The following is a 21,706-nucleotide window of genomic DNA, read 5'->3' on the forward strand; positions in this document are numbered from 1 at the left end:
CCTGCAAGAGGCAGCTGATTAATAACTCTCATTGATGTTTCTATCTCTCTCCTCCCTTCCACTCTCTGAAGTCAATGAAGACATATATATGTGTATATATATATCTATATATGTCTATATATTTTTTAAAAGAGATTTTTAGGTCTATATTAGCTAATTTTTTGCAGTGTGCTAAATATAATTTATGGTGGATTGTCTTCTTTCTGTGACTGTAAATGAAAGCATTTCAGAGATTCTTTTTTTGGTATTTCTCATAGTCACAAATATGGGTGTGTGTTTTTCAGGTGAACCTTTAGGCATTTCTAATGGTACACATTACTATTTTATGATACAATATTTCACTTTACTCTCTTTTTTTCTGTAACAGGAGGGCTGATTCTTTTTCTCAGGGTAAAACAGTTCCAAAACTCCCTATCTAAATTCCAAACTCCAAAAATGTTTGAAAACAATTTTTTTTCACAACTCATTAGAAGCAGAATCTGACCAGAATTGACATAAGGCTATTTGTAGTCTTTATCCCACTTTAATGTGAATATGAATGTATTTTACCACAGAAGTATTAATGTATTTGATTCTACTTTTATGATTCTATTTCTCCAGACCCACTGAATGTGTCACAGAATATATAGCATATGCCCATATTAGCTTTCAAAAATGAGGAAAATCCTGAATTTCAAACATACCTGTCCCTTATGGGTGGGTATAGATGGGACTATGGAAGTACTATCTGTATTTCTAATCTCTTAACTAGTTCACAGAGGTATTAAGATTCAAAGGTAATCCATATAGATGATTTCCAAAGGAAAATTTTAAGTCCTGGGTTTTCTAAGTTATTATAATGTTTTTTTCTAATTCGTTCATTTATATCAAGTTACATTTTAGTCAGAAATAATAATGGAAAATACTTTGAAATGCTTGATTTCATAAAGCCATTAGGTGGCATCTTTGTAAGAATAAAGCACAGGGGCTGGGAGGAGGGATGTAAAGGTGTTGGGGGGGGAGGGAATTGGGGGACATCTAATTCCGTCAACAACAAAGTAAAATAAAAATGAATAAATAAAAGCCAAACAATAAAACAATGTTTATTGTATAATAAGTGCTTTGATAAATGAAGGTAAGTGTTTCATCAGAAATAAAGATGTTATTTTGGACAATAAATCCCAAGAAAATGTACAGGTTTATTGTGGAAAGTAAATAGAAAATGATGTAAAATGACTTTTCCACTTTCAGAATTGACTCTTTTCCCATTGTTTGTTTTCAGCTTGCATTTACATTTATTTTATACAACCAAATAACTACTGTGTATGTGTATGTGTGTGTGATTTTGATGTGCTAATAACCTTTCCAACCTGCATAGAATGGAGTACCTGGGAAGCCTACCAATTACTAGTAAACTTAGGATATACTTTGATTTTGGAGATGGGAGTGGGGGAGTATTTGGAAGTACTTGTCTGCACACCTTCAATCACACCTGGTTTACCCATAAAAGACTAACCCTAGTGGTTATCTGAATGCTCTTCCCCCCTTTTCTCTGCTCTTCATGAATATGTGGATTCATGCAGTGGTTTAAATGCATTTGCTTTTATTTAAAACCATTATTAAAGCCAGTTTTATCTGAGAATATAATATGCATTTTGTATTGTACTAGTAATAGATATATATTTTAAAATAGGATGAAGACTAAAAAATGACATTGAATAGTAAGAAGTTATTGGGAGATGAGAGTACAGTTTTAGTAGAATGATGTAAAGGAATGAAAACATTGAATATTATGAAGGAGGAATGAATAGTATATATCACAAAATTTTTAATTTTATTAATCTTATATCCTTTTAAAATAGGAAAGGATGTTAAACGTGATAGCATAGATTAGTGGTTTAAAATAGAGGTTCTGGAATCATACTGCTGGGTTTAATCCTGGCTCCCACTCTAAACCTTAGTTTCCTCATTAGTAAAATGGGGCGAATCACAGTTCTTCCTTAATAAAATCATTGTAAGGGTTAAATTAGAAATATGGGCAAAGTGCTTAGTTAGAAATAATAATAAATGTTAGCTATTATTTTAAGGAAGCCGCAATAAGTTTGTTAGGAACATACATGATCCTTTCCCCCAGTTCTTTATAAACATCAATTTAAAGAACTTACGGTGATAGAAAAAACAAAAAACCCCCACCAAAACTCTCTACAATTTAGCGATTAACAAAAGCTTTGCTTCTCCTGACTTAAAATGGGAGTTATTTAATAGCTCCTGACTCCCTTTTCTCTTTGATTGCCCAGAAGCTAAGCCAAGTTCTAAATCTAACAAAAGCAAGCAGGCTCCTACAGTTGTATATCTGAGTTCTCCTTTGTCACGATCTTCATTCTCATTTCATATTTAAATTTTCTATAATCCTGGCTTCTTATATCTATAAGCGTAAATTGCTTTCAGTGTTTGGTTCGGAGGACTCTGCTTCACAAGTGTAAAAGGGAACTGGGAGAGTGGTTAGAGTCCGATTCGCTTTCAGATCTAACCTGCAGGGAACAACTGGCCTTTCCCCTCTCCCCGCCCCGCCCCTAGCCCCGCCCCTAGCCCCGCCCCCTCAGGCTCCGCTCCTCCCCTCCGCTGTTATCCTTCCGAGCGCGAGAACCTTCCCTTCTCGCGAGGCCGGGGAGGTGATGCCAGGGCCGTTGCTAGGATACTTCAAGTAACGGAGAATCCGGCGAGTGCGGCCGCTTTCAGGAGCCTGAGAAACCGCTTCCCCGAGAGTGGTCGAGTTTCTCAGTCGGGTAGGAGGACGGGTTCTGGCTGCGCTCTCCTGACCCCGCCCTTAGGCCCGCCCTGACCCAGGGATCTGCGGGCGCTGGACTCCGAGGTCTTTGTGCCGGGCGCTGGTGCCGTCTGGGCTCTGGGGACTGACTGGCCGGCCGGCCGGGAATTCTCCCCCTTTGCTTTAAAAGCCATGGGAATGCTCCCCCTTTGCTTTAAAAGCCATGGGAATGCTCCCCCTTTGCTTTAAAAGCCATGGGAATGCTCCCCCTTTGCTTTAAAAGCCATGGGAATGCTCCCCCTTTGCTTTAAAAGCCATGGGAATGCTCCCCCTTTGCCTTAAAAGCCATGGGAATGCTCCCCCTTTGCTTTAAAAGCCGCGCAGAGCACCCTTTCCCGGCTCCTCCCCTGGCCCGGCCGCAGTGACCGGGGCTCGCGCCTCACCTCCCAGCCCTAGTGCTTTCAGGGCAGCGGCGCAGGCACACCCGTGTGGCCCGGGTCCGCTTAGAACACGTTTAGCCACCGTGGTGACCTTTTTCAGCCCTCAGTAATAGGGGGCTGTTGCAGATTTAGAAGATGCCATCTTAGGCATTTTAGGGGAAGGATGACCCACCAGATAGAAACAAGAGCTTTACCCCAGACTCTCCAAAAAGGGCCGGTGCAATCTGCAGTCATTTTACTTTTCTTTCCTTTTCATTAATGTCAGCAAATTAATATGATTCTAAACAGTAGATGACATGTCCTTTATCACTGTTTGCTTTCTGGACTGTCTCTTTGTCTTTGTTACTCTGTAATTTAATTACGATGTACATGGCTATGAATTATTTCTATTTATCCTGTTAGGTATATATTTATGCTGTGTTCCTTGGATCTGTGGATCCATATATTTCATAAGTTTTCAAAAATTCTCAGCCAGTATTATTTATTTATTTATTTATTTATTTATTTATTTATTTATTTAATCCTCACCTGAGGATGTTTTTTCTATTGCTTTTCAGAGTGTGGAAGGGGGAGAGAGAGAGAGGGAAGGAAGGAGAAGGGAGAAGATGGGCATGAGCGAGACACACCAGTTGGCTGCCTCCTGGGGACTGGGATCAAGCCTGCAACCATAGTATGTGGCCCTTGGCTGAAATCAAACCCGGGACCCTTCAGTTTGCAGTCCAACACTCTAACCACTGAGCAAAACCGGGTAGGGCACTCAGTCATTATTTTTTAAGATATTTCCTTTTTTCCATCCCTCTATTTTCTTCTGGGACTTCAATCTGATACATGCTAGATCAGGGCCTGGCAAACTTTCTGGAAAGGGCTTCACAAGCCACATGAAGTCTCTTGGAATATTTTTTGTTGTTTTTTATTTTAGCAATACAAACCCATTCTTAGCTTACAACAAGATATATGCTTAGCAGAAAAATATACTAGGCTTTCTTTTTCTCTTTTCCAGGCTCTTAAATTCTCACATTTTTCATATCCTTTTCTCCTTGCACTACTCTGTGTAAAATCTATTTATCTTCCAGTTTTCTAACTATCTCTTTAACTCTAATGCTATAGTCATTGGATTCAACAACTGTATTATATTTTTGTTGTTGAAATTTGTCATCTAGTAGCCAGACAATTTCACTGACTAAGGTTAACTTTTTTCTCCATAAGGATTTGTGCTTAAAGTGGAAGCCCCAATCACAGCTTCCCCATCTCACTACTGTTCCAAATTTTAATCTTCCTTCTGCTGGTTGCCACAGAAATCAGCCTCAAGGTCACTTCCTCTGTCCCTCCTCCCTGATTGCCAGCTTCTGTAGGTAGGCTCACTGCTGACTGGCTCTTCACTGCTCTGAACCAGCTCCTACCTCTGCAGCTTGGCCCTGGGCTGCCCTCTTCTACAATGACCCAAGCTCTTGAATGCTGTCATACTGTTTTCCAAGACAAAGCTACTGGTTGTAGTATCTCAAGCCCCAGTCAGCTCCAGGAGCAACCCACATTTGTTTGTTGATGTTTGTTTTGAGGAGGTAAAGGTCATTGGAGACCTCAGCTACGGCTTGTAAGAGCAAAGCTACTACAAAGAGAGTGTACTATCCAGGATATAGCTGCTGTGTGAGCTGGCAGGTTTCTTGGAGCATCTAATCAATTATAGTCCTAGAGTATAAATTTTATGTTAGTTTTGTGTTTAGAAAAAACGTTATTCAAAAAGTCTTTCTTTCACAAACATTGATTATTGAATAAGGAAGAGACAATATATTTTAAAATATTTTTCAATATATTCTTCAAAGAAGATTTATTTTAAATTAATTGTGCTTGGAGGCTCCTTCTTGGTATACATTTTTACTTTCTGTGGTGTTTTTATTAAAAATTCACTGGTGTTTTACCTGATGCAGTTACTAAGATAGTCATTTTAAAAAAGTAATGAGCAACATTATAGTATATTATGAACGTTACTGTGTACCAGCAATGAATTTGATATTTGGCATATAAGTTTTTATGTATAGTAAATGTATTAATTTTCTCAATTCAGGAAAATGTCTGAAGAGAAAGAAGAATCCGATGCTCCGAATATTCCTAATGCAGCAGGAGAAAGTGATGATGTTCATGAGACTATCAATATTCCAGTTATCTCAGAAGAGCTTCCAGAGTCAGATCAAACTGAAGACAATGAATCTGAACTGGAACCATCTGGTGGTGGCCATGAAACACGTGCTAAGGAGGACAGTGACCAGAGCTCTTCAAGCCTGGAATCAAACGAAGAACAGATACTCATGGAAGAGGCTACAACATCCGAACGAGTTTCAGGTTCCCCAAGACGTTATAAGGAGCGCTACCTAAGGGAAATCGATAATGCAACACAGTCAGCCAAACAGCATTCAGATGGTTATTATCCGGCATATCTGGATAGAATGAAGACTGTAAAGGAATCTCTGAAAACAGCAGTGATAGCTTCTTCAGCAACAGGTATTACCTAGGGAAGGGAGGCTATTTCTTATCCTCAGCAGAAGAATGGTTACTTTTTCTTGTTTGTTTTTGCTTAAAGATTGCTTTATATTTGATGTTACTTTCCCTTTTCCTATCCACAAACTTCTCCAGCTTCACCACTTGAATCTTTTAACTATGTGTGAAGCTCTTCTCTATTCTGCAGTATCTACTCTCCCTAAATAAATGAACATCTTTAAATTTTAAATGAATATTTATCTGTTTTTCCTAGATCAAGGAGATTTAAAAAATGTTTAGGGATCTTGGAAAATGATAGACAAATTCTTGAGTATAATTGTAGTTTTTCTGCATGCCAGTTTGGAATTCATTGTACATACCTAGCAAGCGGTGGATAGAAACTTGACTCCAGATTTCCTAGTCTCATATCCAGTGCTCACATATCATGTTGCTTTTACATTGTCCAAATTTCTGCATAGTGTTACCTTATATTTAGCTTCAGAAAAATAATTGTTTTTCATAATGGTTTAATTTTAAAGATATAATGTTGGTGGCACGGAGGAGTTATCACTACATTGTTGGTAACAAAGCAGAGGGAGGTTACGCAGAGAACCTTTCTTCTTGCGTGGTTTACTGAGTATTGCTTCTCCCCTTTGTTCACATGTTTTGAGAGAGTTTTCATTCAGAGGGTGAGAACATGAGCCATCACTTAATAACAATAACAGCAGCTTAGTCTGGCCGGTAAAATGGGGCTTTTGAACCCAGTGGAGCAACTGACCCTTGTGAGTGTGTCCCGGTAAGCTAAGAGTGAGAAGGAAGAAGGCCGTCAAGCCCATTACACTAACTGACAGTGGTGTTCTCCAGTTTCACTACTCAGGGTACATTTTGGGTTCATTTTTTCATATTTCTGTGATTCCCTGTTATTGTAGCTTATAACAAACACATGGTGATTTTTAAAACAGTTGCCTTGGTCGTGAGGCTCACAATTTCCTTAACACACCTCCCTTCCAAAGCTTAGGAAGTCACTGCTAAGAGAATTTTACAATGTATTTATCACCAAACTTTGAATCCATAAAAGAATTAAAACAACCTTCTGAGAATTGAACATCTGAGGAAGTGTTCTTTATGTTGACAGAGAACCATGAAAAGTTTTAACAAGTTCGAAGAACCTTAGCATCAACAATGCCTAGCTGAATTTTGTCCTGGGATTACTGATGTCTCATTTAGCTTATGAAAACTGTCATATCAGACACTGAGAAATAGACAGGATATTCTTAGCTTACAGTGTGCACTCTATATTCCATCTTATTTTTTCCATCTGCTTCATTACATTTTTAAGTCTGTAGGTGAAAAAGAAAAAAGTTTACCCCATAACAATTTTTAAATATTGTATTTCCTTCCTATAATTTATGAAGAGATAATCATTTTATAATGATGTTTTTTCTTTATTTTCAACATGTCTTGATTTCCTATTTATAAAGTGGGGAGTGAGCCACATAATGTCCAGTTTTGTAAAAAGTGGGTTTGTGTGTAGTTACTTCAGATATTTGCAAAACTGATTTTCTGTTTTGCATTTTGGTCACTATAGACATAAGTAAATTATGGGAAGAAGAGTGGACTTAGTATGAGATACCTTTTGTAGTTGTAAGGTCAAAGAAAAATTTCTTTGAAAGTTTATCAGTTTTTCTTAATTTCATAAATATGCACTGATTTAGTGAGGTGTGATATCAATATGTAATCAATGCATTGGGACACTCTCTAGGCCTCAGGGTCTCTTTCCAATACTACACAAAAATGCTTAATTTTCTGAGACCTTTTTATGTCTATATCAAATAATATATAGCAGATATTGGGAATTTTTCAAAGCAGTTGAGTTTTATTTTCTATTTCTCATGGTAGTCTGAGCAAGGAGGTAATCCTGAATGTGCACTGATCCTCATGCCAGGGAGTAGAAGAGATATCTGAACTCTGAGCTGGCGGGGAGTAGGTGTTCATCATCGATGCTAATTTTTGGGATTCAGAATTGATTTTCAAAGCTAAAGATTGCAACTGAATGTTTGTCACTTCTCCTCATAGAAAATGAAAAATAAGCTCTTATTATGGAGATGCTGTGGGGAATATGGCAGAAGCAACTGCATTGTATGCGATTAAACATTGTTTCATAATTTTCTATCTGCTTGTGGACTGTAGGTTGCTGACCCTTGCTTTGGACCATGATTCTTTCTTTTCTTTTCTCTTTTAATCTACAGTAAAAGTGGTACTTATTCCTGTGGGCCAGGAAATTATAGTGCCTTTTAATGTTGACCGCGTTTTTAAGTACCTCAGGGATCATTTTGCATACCTATTAGGTGTGCCACCTGACATACTGCAGCTAAGACGTGCAGGTAAGCTTGGAAGCTAATAAAATTTATCAAGACTTCTTTAGTGTTAATAATTTAATTATTTACATGTAAATAATCAAGATCTTTGATTTGTTAGACTAAGTAACTTGATATTTACTGTTTGAACTTTGTATTGTGTTGATGCATTCATTCAACACTTTTATTGAGGACATACTTTGTTCTTAATACTTTGCTAAGAACTGAAGATATAAAGAAACATGAAACAAAATCCCTGTTCTCAAGTTGTTTATGGACTAGTAAGGAAGACGGTGCATGCAATAGTTACCACATAATGTGTAAATGTTTTAATGGAGGTATGCACAAAAAGCTGTGAGTACAAGGAGGAAAGGAACTGAGAGATTCTAGAAAGCTTCTTTTAATTAAAATGATAATATTTGTGCTAAATTCCAAAGAGGTGGGAAAAACTGGGACTTTTGGCAAGTGGTAAGAAGTTTAGTATGGCCGGAAGAAGACTGTATGGGGAGTGGGAGGAAATGGGGTTGAAAAGAATAGAGGACGAATGCGCATGTGTAGAATAAGAAGGGCACTGAAAATGATTTATCTATTAGACTTCTATACATTAAGGCCAGCTCACATTCCCATGATGTTCAACTTTCTTTATATTTTATGGGCGGTATTGAGCAGCCCACTTTATATTAGCTGTGTGTCATGAGAGGGTGTAATCTTTGTAACTGTGATGGGGTTAACCAGACTAACATAGCTAAATAAGTGTTTCTGTAGGTTATGTCTGCACAAAATCCTAATATTTAGCTTAAAAGTTCTGGTGTTTACTTATAAAGGTGCCACAATGACATTTTTTGTGGAAAAATCCTAAACACTATAAAGTAGTAAGCCATATCTATCAAGTTCCTCCTTGCTAAATCAGAGAATAACAATCAGTTCAATTTCAAAATTGTTTTCTGAAACTATTATAATCAATATACTCTAATAGTGTAATATTTGTGTACTCAAACAACAGATTTTTATAGCTTGGTTGGGGAAGAAAGCTAAAATTTAAATAGCAATAATGATGGTGATGATGATCATGATCATGTTGATGATGGTTAATTTACTGAGCACTTACTATACGGTAGTCCTACAAAATATTCTGCCTACACCATCACATTATCATTCAATCCACACAACAATGCTTTATTATAAATTTTTTCTTTGAAAGCAGAAAACTAAAGCTCTCATTTCTCTTCAGATTGTATAAATTCACATAGCTAATAAATGGCAGAGTTTGAACTTAAACATAAGTATAACTCCAAAAAGGGAATTTGAAACTGTGTGGCATTAATTATAAGGTGAAATTCAAAAGTGGAGGAGAGCACTTTGAGACTGGAATAGTTGGCCAATGGTATCTAAGAATCTCTTTGCACTTCATGATCTTTCTTTTTTATGTGTAAGTACTTGGCATCACCACTAGGTAACAGGCTTATGTCAGAAGTAATAATAATGAAAGAGCTGGATTCTGTGTCAACCAACCACCCTCTAACATAGGTGCTTTCTTCTGGTACTAGAACTGGAATTCAAGTTTGGTGGGACAGCCTACTATATCATCTTCACTTCTGTAATCAAATGTCCCTCTTGGTTTCTCTTATAAGAGTACTTGTGATTACATTTAGGGCCCACCTGGATAATCCAGAATCATCTCTCCATCTCAAAATCCTTGATAAAATCTACAGTCACTTTTTCCGTATAAGGTATCATTCATAGGTTTTGGGGATTAGGACAGGAATATATTTGGGGACCATTATTTCAACCCACCACAAAACCCATAACATTCATGTTAATTTTTTAAATTAAGAATTTAGGGTGAAATACTGAAACTCAGTGTTTTTTGTGCTTTCTTGAACTATATATGGATCCAGGTGGGTACTAGAAATATCAGGGGGAACACTTTGTAAAGTATATACTTGTCTAACCACTATGCCATACACCTGAAACTGATACAAAATAATATTGAATGTAAAGTGTAATTGAAAATTTTTTTTAAAAAATTAAAAATATATTGATAATGGTCAAACATTTAGAAAACTGTGGTATCTGATGCATTTCTGAGAATGAATATACCAAAACCTTCGCTATGCTCAACTTACTTATTATAATTAGGAAGACCATACTTTGGAAAATTGGTATGGGTTCTATCAATAAAGTTTCCATGAAACAAAACAGCAGCCAGTAACATTATACATATTTTTGTATGCCTTAAAGGAGAGAAATAAATGAGTAAATTTATAGAATAAACCAATGAGGAGAAGGTAGAAGTTGAAGCAATACAACATAAAAATAAAGTGATGTATACTTTTCAAGCACAAAACTGAGGCTTAGTTCTACCTTGGCATTAATTAATTTATGAGTTTCTGATTATAGAAGCAGAGAAAGGAAGGGATTCTTTGGAATTCTGACCATATACTTTTCTGCTTAGAGATAGGGATATTAAAATAATTAGGTTTTCCCTGTTATGATATGTCCTGTGCTTACATATAACACACTGTCATTTTTTAGAGAATCAGTATTTAGAGTGATTTTGCTCATCTTATAGAATAGGCTTTAATTTTTTTAAAGTGTTTACAGAGTTGCATAGTTATTATATATTTGCATTTCTGATGAGTTAAGAGTTGTAGCTTTACTTATAATGCTGAATTCTTGCTCCTGAGTACCACCTTAACTTTTCCCATTGTGGAGTTTTCTGTACTAACATTATAGCAAGAGGTGGACACCACTGGTACTTGATACCAATCAATATTTTGGTAATTAAACAACATGTGTTTATATAAACACCTTTGATGTTTTCTATCCCCTTAAAATGAATATATGTAGTCATTTCTTTGTCGTAACACTTGTAATTTTATATCATTTTTAGGAATGATTCTTAAAAATAATGAGACTCTACTACAACATGGAGTTAAGCCGCGGGATGTTGTACAAGTGGAAATCTTTTCTATACATCCAGATCTATATCCAATCAAAAGAATAATTGAACTCAGTGATGCCTCTCAAGTCATAACTGTCAGAGTACAAACTGGTTAGTTATTTGATGTCTTTTAGGTGAAGTATTTTAGACTTGATTTGTAGTTGAACTTCCATTCAGTCTTGGTTTTATCTCCTCAGGCATTGATCAGTACCAGCAGGTAGCTGTTGAGATTATAAAATCTGACTTTCACAAACCATTTCTTGGTGGATTCAGACATAAAATAACAGGAATAGAATATCACAATGCTGGAACACAAACTGTACCTAAAAAGATTCCTCAAAAATACAGTGTATTTTGTAGGGATGCCCAGGTAATATTTTTATTTTTCCTTATAGGTTTTTGAGGCTATCAAATCAGCAATTGTTATGCTGTATACCTCTCTCAAATAAAAATCTTCTAAGGAACTATATGGCATTAAAATAATGAAAGAAAATTAACTTAATTATGTAGGAAAATATGCTTTTTACTCATTTATATGTGTATACAATATATGTTTATTTAAAATTATTATGTTTTTATTTTAGACAGTTTTTCAGAGGAAAAAGCTCCAACAAACTACAAATATGACATCCACACAGATGACTAAAATTGGTGTGTATGTATCAAATATGACTGATAAACTGGTAACACCAGGAAAATATTTTTCAGCAGCAGAATACCATGCTGAAAGATTAGCGGCGGTAAGATAACTTTTACTATGGGTGAATACTAAAAATTAAATATGTGAGTCAATTGTTCTGTGTATATCTGTGTGTCTTTGCCTAAGCCACACTAGCTTGCAGAGGAACCCACATGAGTGCTGTTAAAGGCTGAGTTACATTACTTGTTAAAGATGGTAAGACAGACTTGATTCAAAAGGGGCTTTTACAGTGGAGTTTTGTAATAGGGAAGAGATTAGGTTTAACTCTGAATGCAACAGGAAAAGTGGGGATTTACAGCCAAGGAGCAGGATATGGGTCAGTGGATGGAAAATTACTAAGAAAGCATCAGGGGTAAAGGGTTTTCTGGCGAAACCAACCTAGCAGGATTTTTGCCGAAGCCAATGCAGAGTGATTAGGCATCATTTAGGGGATGGTGGAAGATGAGGAACCTGGTCAGATATCAAGGGTGTTCAGATAATGAGGGTGGGGATTCTGATTAAACTGAGTTAGCAGGATTCTTAATAAAATTAAACAATGCAAAGATGAACACAGAAGCCCAAATGTCAAGACATAGTTGGACGAGAGCTCGGAGGAGCCTGATTAGAATTTGGTCAAGGAGAGAATCTTTGTCAGTGTGAGTCATGTTTTATTGGTAGTAAAAGCAGTCTTTGTCATTAACCTGCCCCCAATATAAGGAACCTGAATGCTAAATACTCCTAATCCTTCCCTTTCCCTTAGGGAATCCCTGGGACTTTGTGTGTTACCTTTGGCCATTTATTAATTTTTCCCCTCTATCCCTTGGCCTTAATCCACTACTGTAGAATCACCTAGGAAGGGTTCTAGACTGACTGAAACCAAAAGGACATTAAAGCCTGTTTTCTCTTATATTAATATAACCACTCCAACTGTTTATGTTATGTTTACATAGCCTTTCTTCATCCTTTTACATCTAACTTTTTAGTTTCTCTTTCTGAGAGTTCATTATTTGTGTATAAAATTCCCATTGGTTTCTGGGGGTAAATTTTGTATTCTGCTACATTTTAAAATTCATTTATTAACTCTCATAGTCTTTTGTTGGGGCCTTTAGGGTTCTCCATGTACAATATAATGTCATCTGTGAATAATGAGTTTTGCTTCCTATTTTCCAATTTGAATGCCTTTTGTTGTTTCTTCTTGTCTGATTGCTGTGGCTAGGACTTGCAACGCTATGTTGAATAAGAATGGCGAAAGGGGACATCTCTGTCTTGTTCCTGTTCTTAAGCGAAATACTTTTAGTTTTTGCCCATTGAGTATGAAGTTGGCTGTAGGTTTATCATATATGGCATTTATTAGGTTGAGGAATGATTCCTCTATTCCCACTTTGCTGAGTTTTTAACAACAATGGGTACTGGATTTTGTCGAATTCTTTTTTTCTACATCTATTGATATATTCATATGATTTTTTAATGTCATTAATTGATTTGCAGATATTGTACCAACCTTACATCCCAGGAATGAGCCCTACTTGGTCATGGTGTATGACTTTTTAATGTTGTGCTGAATTCAGATTGCTAATATTTTGTTGAGGAATTTTGCATCTGTTTATGGGAGATAGTGACCTATAATTTTCTTTTTTTGTAATGTTTTGTCTGGTTTTGGAACTGGGGTAAAGCTGACCTTATAAAATGAGCTTGGGACCCTTCCCTCCTTTTGAAGTTTTTGAAATAGTTTGAGAAAGATAGGTGTTAATTCTTTGAATGTTGGTAAAATTCATCTGTGAAGTCAACCGTTCCAAGACACTTATTTGTTGGTCGTTTTGTTTACTGGTTTGGTTTTGTTAGTAGTGATTGGTCTGTTCAGATTTTCTGTTTCTTCTCAATTCAGTCTTAGAAGATTGTATGATTCTAAGAATTTATTTCTTCCAGATTTTCCAATCTTTTGGCGTATAATTGTAGTATTTTCTTAAACCTTTGTATTAGTGAAGTATCAGTTATTTCTCTTTCATTTCTGATTTTATTTATTTGGGTTCTCTCTTTTTCTCTCACCTGGTTAAAGGTTTATCAACTTTTAAAATCTTTTCAGAGAACCAGCTCTGGGTTTTATTGATCTTTTGAATTTTTTTTAGACTCTATTTTTTTAAATTCCCACTCTAATTTTTATCATTTCATTGCGTGTACTCACTTTGGGTTTTTTTGTTGATCTTTTTTCTACTTCCTTTTAGGTGTAAGGTTAGATTGTTTATTTGAAACTTTCTTGATTCTTGAGGTAGGCCTGTATTGCTATGAATTTCCCTCTTACAACTGCTTTCTCTGTGTCACATGGATTTTGGGTTGTTGTGTTTCCATTTTCATTTGTCTCAAGGTGTCTTTGATTTCTTCCTTGATCTCTTTGTTAACCTATTCATTGTTTAGTAGCATATTATTTAGTCTCCATGTGTTTATGTGTTTTTCAGCTTTTTCTTGTAATTGGTTTCTAGTTTTATGCCTTTGTGGTTAGAGAAGATACTTGATATGATTTCAGTCTTCTTAAATTTATTGAGACTTCTTTTGTGTTCTAAAATGTGGTCTGTCCTGGAGCATATTCCATGTGCACTTGAAAAGAATGTATATTCTACTACTTTGGGATGAAACGCTCTGAAAATACCAATTAAATTCATCTGGTCTAATGTGTCATTTAAGGCCATTGTTTCTTTGTTGATTTTCTGTCTGAAATATCTATCCATTGCTTACAATGGGGTATTAAAGTCCCCTACTCAGAGTGTATTATTATTGATTTCTCCCCTTTTGTCTGTCAATATTTGGTTTATATATTTAGGTGTTCCTGTGTGGGAGCACAAATGTTTATATCCTCTTATTGGATTGAGTCCTTTATTACAAAATGTCCTTCTTTGTCTCTTATTATAGACTTTGTTTTAAAGTCTATTTTGTCTGATAGAAGTATTGCTACTCTGGTATTCTTTTGTTTCGTTTCCATTTGCATGAAATGACTTTTTCCATCCCTTTACTTTCAGCCTGTGTATGTCTTTCATCTGAAGTGGGTCTCTTCCAGATGGTATATGTATGGGTCTTGTTTTCTTTCTTTACTTCTTTTTTTAGTTTTAAATTTTTATTGATTTTTAGAGAGAGACAGAGAATGGGAGAGACAAAGGGAAACACTGATTATTTGTTCCACTCATTTATGCATTCACTGGTTGATTCTTGTATGTGCCCTGACCAGGGGTTGAGCCCACAACTTTGGCATATCGGGACAATGCTCTAACCAACTGAGTTACTCAGCCATGGCTTTGATTTCTTAGTCTTTCAGCTATCCTATACCTTTTTACTGGAGCATTTAATCTATTTATATTTAAAGTGTTTATTGATAGGTATGTAGTTATTTCCATTTTATTCTTCATATTCATTTTTCCCCCCATCTTCTTTAAAAATCTCCTTTAACATTTCTTGTACTACTGCTTGTTGGTGATGAACTCCTTTAGCTTTCTCTTGTCTGGGAAACTCTTTATCACTCCTTCAATTTTAACTGATAGCCTTGCTGGATAGGGTATTCTTGGTTGTAGGTCCTTGCTTTACATCATTTTGAATATTTTGTGCAAATTCATTCTGGCCTGAAAAGTTTATATTGAGAAATAAGCTGACAGTCTTATGGGAGCTCCCTTGTAGTAACTAACTGCCTTTCTCTTGCTGCTTTTAAGAGTCTCTCTTTGTGTTTAACCTTTGGCATTTTAATTATAATGTGTCTTGGTGTGGCCATCTTTTGGGTTCATCTTGTTTGGGACTCTGTGTGCTTCATGGACTTGTCCATCTATTTCCTTTTCCAGGTTAGGAAAGTTTTTAGTCATTATTATTTCAAATAGGTTCTCTAGTCCTTGCTGACTCTTCTTGTGGTGCCCCTGTGATGTGAATATTGTTATACCAGAGGTTTCTTAAACTATCCTATTTTTTTTTTCCCTTTTTGCTGTTTAAATTGGGTGTTTTCTACTACCTTCTCTTTCAAATCACTGATTTAATCCTTTACTTCATTGAATCTGCTGTTAATTTCTGTTAGGGTATTTTTCATTTAAGTTATTATATTCTTTATTTTTGATTGGTTCTTTTATAGGGTTTCTATTTTCATTTCCAGGTATTAGTTAGATCTGCTATGTCTCCCAAGTTGGCAGTGTGGCCTTATGTTGTATATGTCCTGGGGACCCGTGGCTCAGTCTCCCTAATTGCTGAAGCTGGGTACTCCAGGACTTTACTTGTGTGGGTTGTGTGTGCCCTCCTATTGTAGTTGTACCTTGATTGTTGTTGGAACATCAGTGGTTGGGGTGACCCTCAGGCTGATTGACTGTGAGTATTCACCTTAATCAAAGTGTTCAAACTGATGTGTGTGGGATGACTCCATGGACTGGAGTTTACCTCAATTGGTTTGCCTGCCAAGACCACCCTTTGGTTGTGCCATTTGTGGAGCTAATTGGGTGGTGTTCTGTTGTAGCCTGAAGCTGGCCACTAAGTTTATAGGTTCTGGGGCCTATTGGAAGGGCTTCAGTATAGGCCAACGTCAGGCACTGCCTGTGACCAACTCAGCATTAGCTTGTAGGTACTACAAAGTAAACCATGGTTAGTGGCTGCCTGTGCTGGGTCTGAAGGCACATGGGACAGGCCACACTGTAAACCAAGACCTGCTGTTTTTTGGTGAAATGTCCTAAAAATATCAATATTGTTTATCTAATCTAATGTGCCATTTTAGGCCCCTGTTTCCTTGTTGACTTTCTGCCTAGATTACCTATGTAGCTGTGGTTACCATGTGTTTTCTATAGACCAAGCCATGTTTATAGCACCCTATTTTAAGTTGATGGTTGCTTAAGTTTGAACACATTCTAAAATCTACAATTTTTACTCACACCATCCACTTTTGTTTTTTATCATTTTTTTTAACTTCTTGTGTGTGTGTTTGTATCTCTTTATTGTTGTAATTAAATATGATCTTCCTACTTTTGCCTTTTAATCTTTGTAATAACTTTATAGTTGTTTGATCTACTGCTTTTATTATGTTTTGCATTTGTCAGTGAGAGTTTCTTTCCTATGTTTTCTTATGCATATTTTTAATTTTTTTTTGTGTGTGTGTGTTATGGGAAACTCTTTATCTCTCCTTTATTCCAAATGATAGCCTTGCTGGATAGAATAATTTGGTGATAGATAATTTTTTGCTTTTCATCACTTTAGGTGTGTTCTTTGTGAAACTGGTTGAGTGGTGATCTGGTGTGGTCTGAAGCTGGCCACTTTGTATGTTGGTTATGGGGCATCTTCGGATGAGCTCTGGTGCTGGTCAAGATCAGTCACTGACTGTGTACAGCCCAGGGTGAGCTGGTAAGAGATACAAAGTGATCTGCAGTTGATTGTTGCCTGTGGTGGGTTTGGAGGCACCTGGAAGAAGCTAGGCTGCAAACTGAGTCTGTCTGCCATTAGACCTGGTTTTGGGGATGCTTTGCAAGAGGTACGGTGTATGCCATCGCCAGCTGCTGCTTGTTTGGGGATTGTGGACCTTTGAGAGATTTTAGGAAAGTCATCAGCAAAATCTGAGGAAAACTACCTGTGTTGAGGATTTGCTGGAAAAAGTTTGGTGGGGTGTACAAGTTTGGTGTGGCAGATTCTCAGGGAATCACTAGGGTGTGCAAACAGTGTTAGCCAAGTGAATGGTGATCTTTAATTTTGCAACTGCACCTGCTGGCTAGGTAGAGGAAGGCTCAACAAAGGAATAATGGAGTCTGCCAGCACTTTCTTCCCTGGAGAGAGGTGCCTTATCCCCCTGCACCTCCAGCCCTTGTATTGAAGCTCGTCAATTGAGTTCCTCCAGATATGTCCCTGGTGTTTTTGAGCTGCTGCTCTGTGCTGGAGCTCAGACTGAATGAGCTTAGTTAGTGAGAGAGGCTGTGCACCATCCCTTTAAGACCTGCAGCACCTAGGTCTCCATCTTACTCAGTTGCAATCCCCACTTGTTTTCACAGCCAGATGTTATAAGGACTTTTCTTTGTGCTGGAGCCCTGGGTTGGGAAGTCTAGTGTGGGGCTGGAAACCCTTGTCTGGTGTGTGTGAGAACCTCTGCAGCTGAGGTATTCCTCCTGATTCTTAGTCACCATAATGTGGATGTGGGACTTGTCTATTCCCTTCTCTGCCCCTCCTACTAGTCTCAACATGGTTTCTTCTTTATATTCTTAGTTATAGTAATTTTGTTCATCTGATCTTCAGGTGGTTTTCAATAATGTTGGTTCTGTAATATAGTTGTGATTTTGATGTAGACTTGGGTAGAGGTGAGTATAGCATTTACCTGCTCTGCCATCTTGACCAGAAGTCCCTCATTATTTTTTTTTTGCCAGTTCACATCTTCTATTGAGCTTATCTAATGAGTTTTCATTTCAGTTTTTATATTATTAAACCCACAAAATTCCATTTGGTTCTCTTTTAATTATTTTTTGTCTCTCCTTTTTTTAAAATATGTCTTTATTGATTTCAGAGAGAGAGGAAAGAAGAGGGAGAGAGAGATAGAAACATCAATGATGAGAGAGTCATTGATCACCTGCCTACTGCCCCCCTCCCCTCCCACTGGGGATCAAGCCCACAACTTGGGCATGTGCCTCAACTGGGAACCGAACCTCAATCTCCCGGATCATAGGTCGATGCTCAACCACTGAGCCACGCCGGCCAGGCTATTTCTGTCTCTTTATTGATATTCTCTATTCGATGAATCATTGTTATTTTACTTTCTTTTAACTCTTAGGCATTGTTTCCTTCAGGTTTTTTTTTTGACGTCTTTGTTTGTTTGGTAATTTCAGTACCTGGGACCTGTTGGAGTTAGTTTCTATTGACTGGTTGTTGTTTTTTCCCCTATATTGATCATACTGTCTTCTTTCTTTGCATGTTTCATAATTGTTTTGTTGTTGAAAACTCGACATTTTAGATAATATATTGTAGCAACTCTATCCTGCCCTTTGTAGCAACTCTTTATCCTGTTACTGTTCACTCCAAGGATCAGTGTTATATCTATTTTATGTTTATTTATTTGTTTAGTGACTTGCTCAGATTAATTAATTAGAGCAGTTGTACTTCTTAATCCTGTCACCTTTTTCACGTAGGCCCTAACCTCCCTCCCCTTTGGCAAACATCAGTCTGTTCCCTGTATCTATGAATCTGTTTTAATTTTGTTTGTTTGTTTATTTTGTTCTTTAGACACATAAGTGAAATCATATGGTATTTGTTTTCCTCTGTCTGACTTATTTTACTTAGCATAATACCCTCTAGATTCATTCATACTTTCACAAATGGTAAAATTTCATTCTTTTTTATGGTTGAGTAATATTTCATTGTGTATATGAACCACCACTTTTTTCTTCGCTCATCTATTGATGGTCACTTGGGTTGCTTCCATATCTTGGCTATAGTAAGTAATCCTGCAGTGAACATAGAGGTGTGTATATCCTTTTGAATTAGTGTTCTGGGTTTCTTTGAATATATACTGAGAAGTGGAATCACTGGGTTGTAAGGCAGTTCCATTTTTAATTTTTTTAAGAACCTCCATACTATTTTCCATAGTAGCTGTACCAATCTGCATTCCCACCAACAGTGCCCTAGGATTCCCTTTTCTCCACATCTTCATCAACAGATGTTGCTTGTTGACTTACTGATGGTAGTCATTCTGACAGGTGTAAGGTGATATTTCATTGTGGTTTTAATTTGCATTTCTCTGATGATTAGCGGCATTGAGCATCTTTTCATGTCTATTAGCCATCTATATGTCCTCTTTGAAGAAGTGTCTATACAGATCTTCTACCCCCTTTTAAAATTGGGTTGTTTGTTTCTTTGATGTTGAGTTGGATGAGTTCTTTATAAATTTTGGAAATTAACCCCTTATTGGATGTATCATTGACAAATATCTTCTTCTGTTCAGTAGTTTGTCTTTTTATTTTGTTGATGGTTTTCTTTGCTCTGCAAAAACTTTTTAGTTTGATGTAGTCCCATTTGTTTATTTTTTCTTTGGTTTTCCTTGACTGAGGAGATAAGTCAGAAAAAAATATTGCCAAGAGAACTGTCAGAGATTTTTACTGCCTGTTTTTTTCTTCTTTTTTAAACTTATATACATCTTTTCAGAAAGCCAGTTAAAAAAAATTTTTTTTATTGATTTTTAGAGAGAGGAAGGGAGAGAGATAGAGGGAAACATCAATGAGGGAGAAGCATCATTGATGGGTTGCCTTCTGCATGTCCCCTACTAGGATTGAGCCCACAGCCCAGACATGTGCCCTGACTCGGATGTTAAAGGAAGAAAATATAAACATATAGGAACAAGAACACATGAGAAGAGAGAAAAGTAAATGTCAGCTAATTGTTTTTCAAGTTATAAAGCAGATGGAGTAGTGTTAATTGACTTCCTTGAGTAGAGGAAGTGAAAATCTAAAGTCCTTTCAAGGAGAAAGGAATCAAGAACCAAATAAATTTACCCCATGAAAATCTTGGAATGTGAATTGTAGGTTTTGTAGGAGATGGAAGTGAGATGTGAGCTACAAACAGAGGGATTGGTTAAAAGCCAGTGTAAGGAGTAAATTTCCATTTCATTAGTTATTTTTATCTTCATTGATTCTTTTCTGTTTGTATCATATTTATGTTATTCTTGAGGTTTTTTAGTTCAGTGCTTAGTATTTATTTTAAATCTTTCTTGCTTTAGGCACGATTACATGTGACTGTGGGTATTTTTGTACTCATTCCTGCCGTCTCATTTTGTTTTTACTGATTATTTATTCTTGTTTATTCTTTGACTAACATTCCTTTCTTTCGGTTGGTCTGACTAAACTGTTCATGTTTTTGATCTTTTATAGTTCAATAATAGATACTTTATTTCTATTTTCCTGGTTGTTACTCATAAAAAATTTTAACACACCTAATTTTTTAATATCAAATGCATATTTAATCCTGCTCTATATCTTTCCCATGAACAGTCAAGGCCCTTAGCAGGCCTTTTTTTTCTTCTTTCCTTGCCCTCCTCCCTCATTCCTCCTCTCCAGTGAGGGTTTGGTCTAGAATTATAATTTTATATAAATATATGTATAACTTATTATATAATTATAATTTACTATATAATTATAACTTCAGATTGTTTTTATATATTTACATTGATATAATAGATATGAATTTTTTCAAATAAGATGTATTTAACTTAACTTTTTTGAAGTTTTTGCTCACTTCTTTAATTCCCCCCTTTAATTTATTCTTCTTGCTAGAACACATTCTGTAGTAATTCCTTCAAATTATGCTTGGGAGGTAAACCATTTAAGTCCTATTGAATGACCCTTATTATTCTTGGGTTTTAGTTTGAATGGGTGTAGAGGTTAGATTCACACTTGTTTTCAAAGTTATTTTTCTTTGTAACTTTGAAACTATTTGATTAAAAAGTCCGATGTCAATCGGATTCTCAGTTCTTTATTTCCTTTCTGGGAGCTTTTAGGGTTTTCACTTTATCTTTAGTAATCTTGTGATGTTCTTTAGAATTGATTATGGTCCCTTTCTATCTGAGAGCTTCTGTCCTTCTTTAGTTCTGTGAAATATTCTTCTGTTTTAAAATTTTTTATTAAAGCATAGTTGATTTACAATATTATATTAGTTGCAGGGGTACAACATAGTGATTCCACAGTTATATACCTTACAAAGTGATTACCACAGTAAGTCTAGTAACCATCTGTCACTCTATAGTCATTATGATGTTACTATGTTCCCTGTGCTGTACATTAGGTCCCTGTGGCTTATTTATTTTATAACTGGAACTTTGTATCACTATTCCCTTTTCACTCTTTATACCCATCTGTCTGCCCCGCCCCCCAAAACCATCTGTTCTCTGTATCTTTGAATATGTTTCTGTTTCGTTTTGTTTATTCATTTGGTGTTTTTAGATTCCACATATAAATGAAATCATACAATATTTGTCTTTCTTTGTCCGACTTGTTTCACTCAGCACAGTACCCTCTAGGTCCATCCATCTTCAACTATATTTTGAGTAATTTTTTTAATCAACTTTCTTCATTCTGTCTAGAACCAGTATCATTT

At 36.3% G+C, this 21,706-nt stretch overlaps 1 protein-coding gene across 2 annotated transcripts in view; it reads left to right on the forward strand.

Annotated features, from left to right (window-relative positions):
• Positions 1-2,734: 2,734 nt before the first annotated feature.
• IQUB (IQ motif and ubiquitin domain containing) overlaps positions 2,735-21,706 on the forward strand; it is a 59,051-nt gene continuing 40,079 nt past the window's right edge. The window contains exons 1-6 of one of the 2 annotated variants that reach the window (XM_016213356.2): positions 2,735-2,765; positions 5,249-5,682; positions 7,908-8,042; positions 10,909-11,070; positions 11,157-11,329; positions 11,544-11,699. In XM_016213356.2, the coding sequence (XP_016068842.2) occupies positions 5,253-5,682; positions 7,908-8,042; positions 10,909-11,070; positions 11,157-11,329; positions 11,544-11,699 (1,056 nt within the window). In that variant the 5' untranslated portion in view covers positions 2,735-2,765; positions 5,249-5,252. Of the gene's footprint in view, positions 2,766-3,785; positions 3,935-5,248; positions 5,683-7,907; positions 8,043-10,908; positions 11,071-11,156; positions 11,330-11,543; positions 11,700-21,706 lie in introns of those variants that run through there. The other variant, XM_016213357.2, reaches the window with a different exon arrangement.

This window comes from Miniopterus natalensis, chromosome 10 (genome assembly GCF_054644295.1).
Source record: "Miniopterus natalensis isolate mMinNat1 chromosome 10, mMinNat1.hap1, whole genome shotgun sequence".
Taxonomy (NCBI): Eukaryota; Metazoa; Chordata; class Mammalia; order Chiroptera; family Miniopteridae; genus Miniopterus; species Miniopterus natalensis.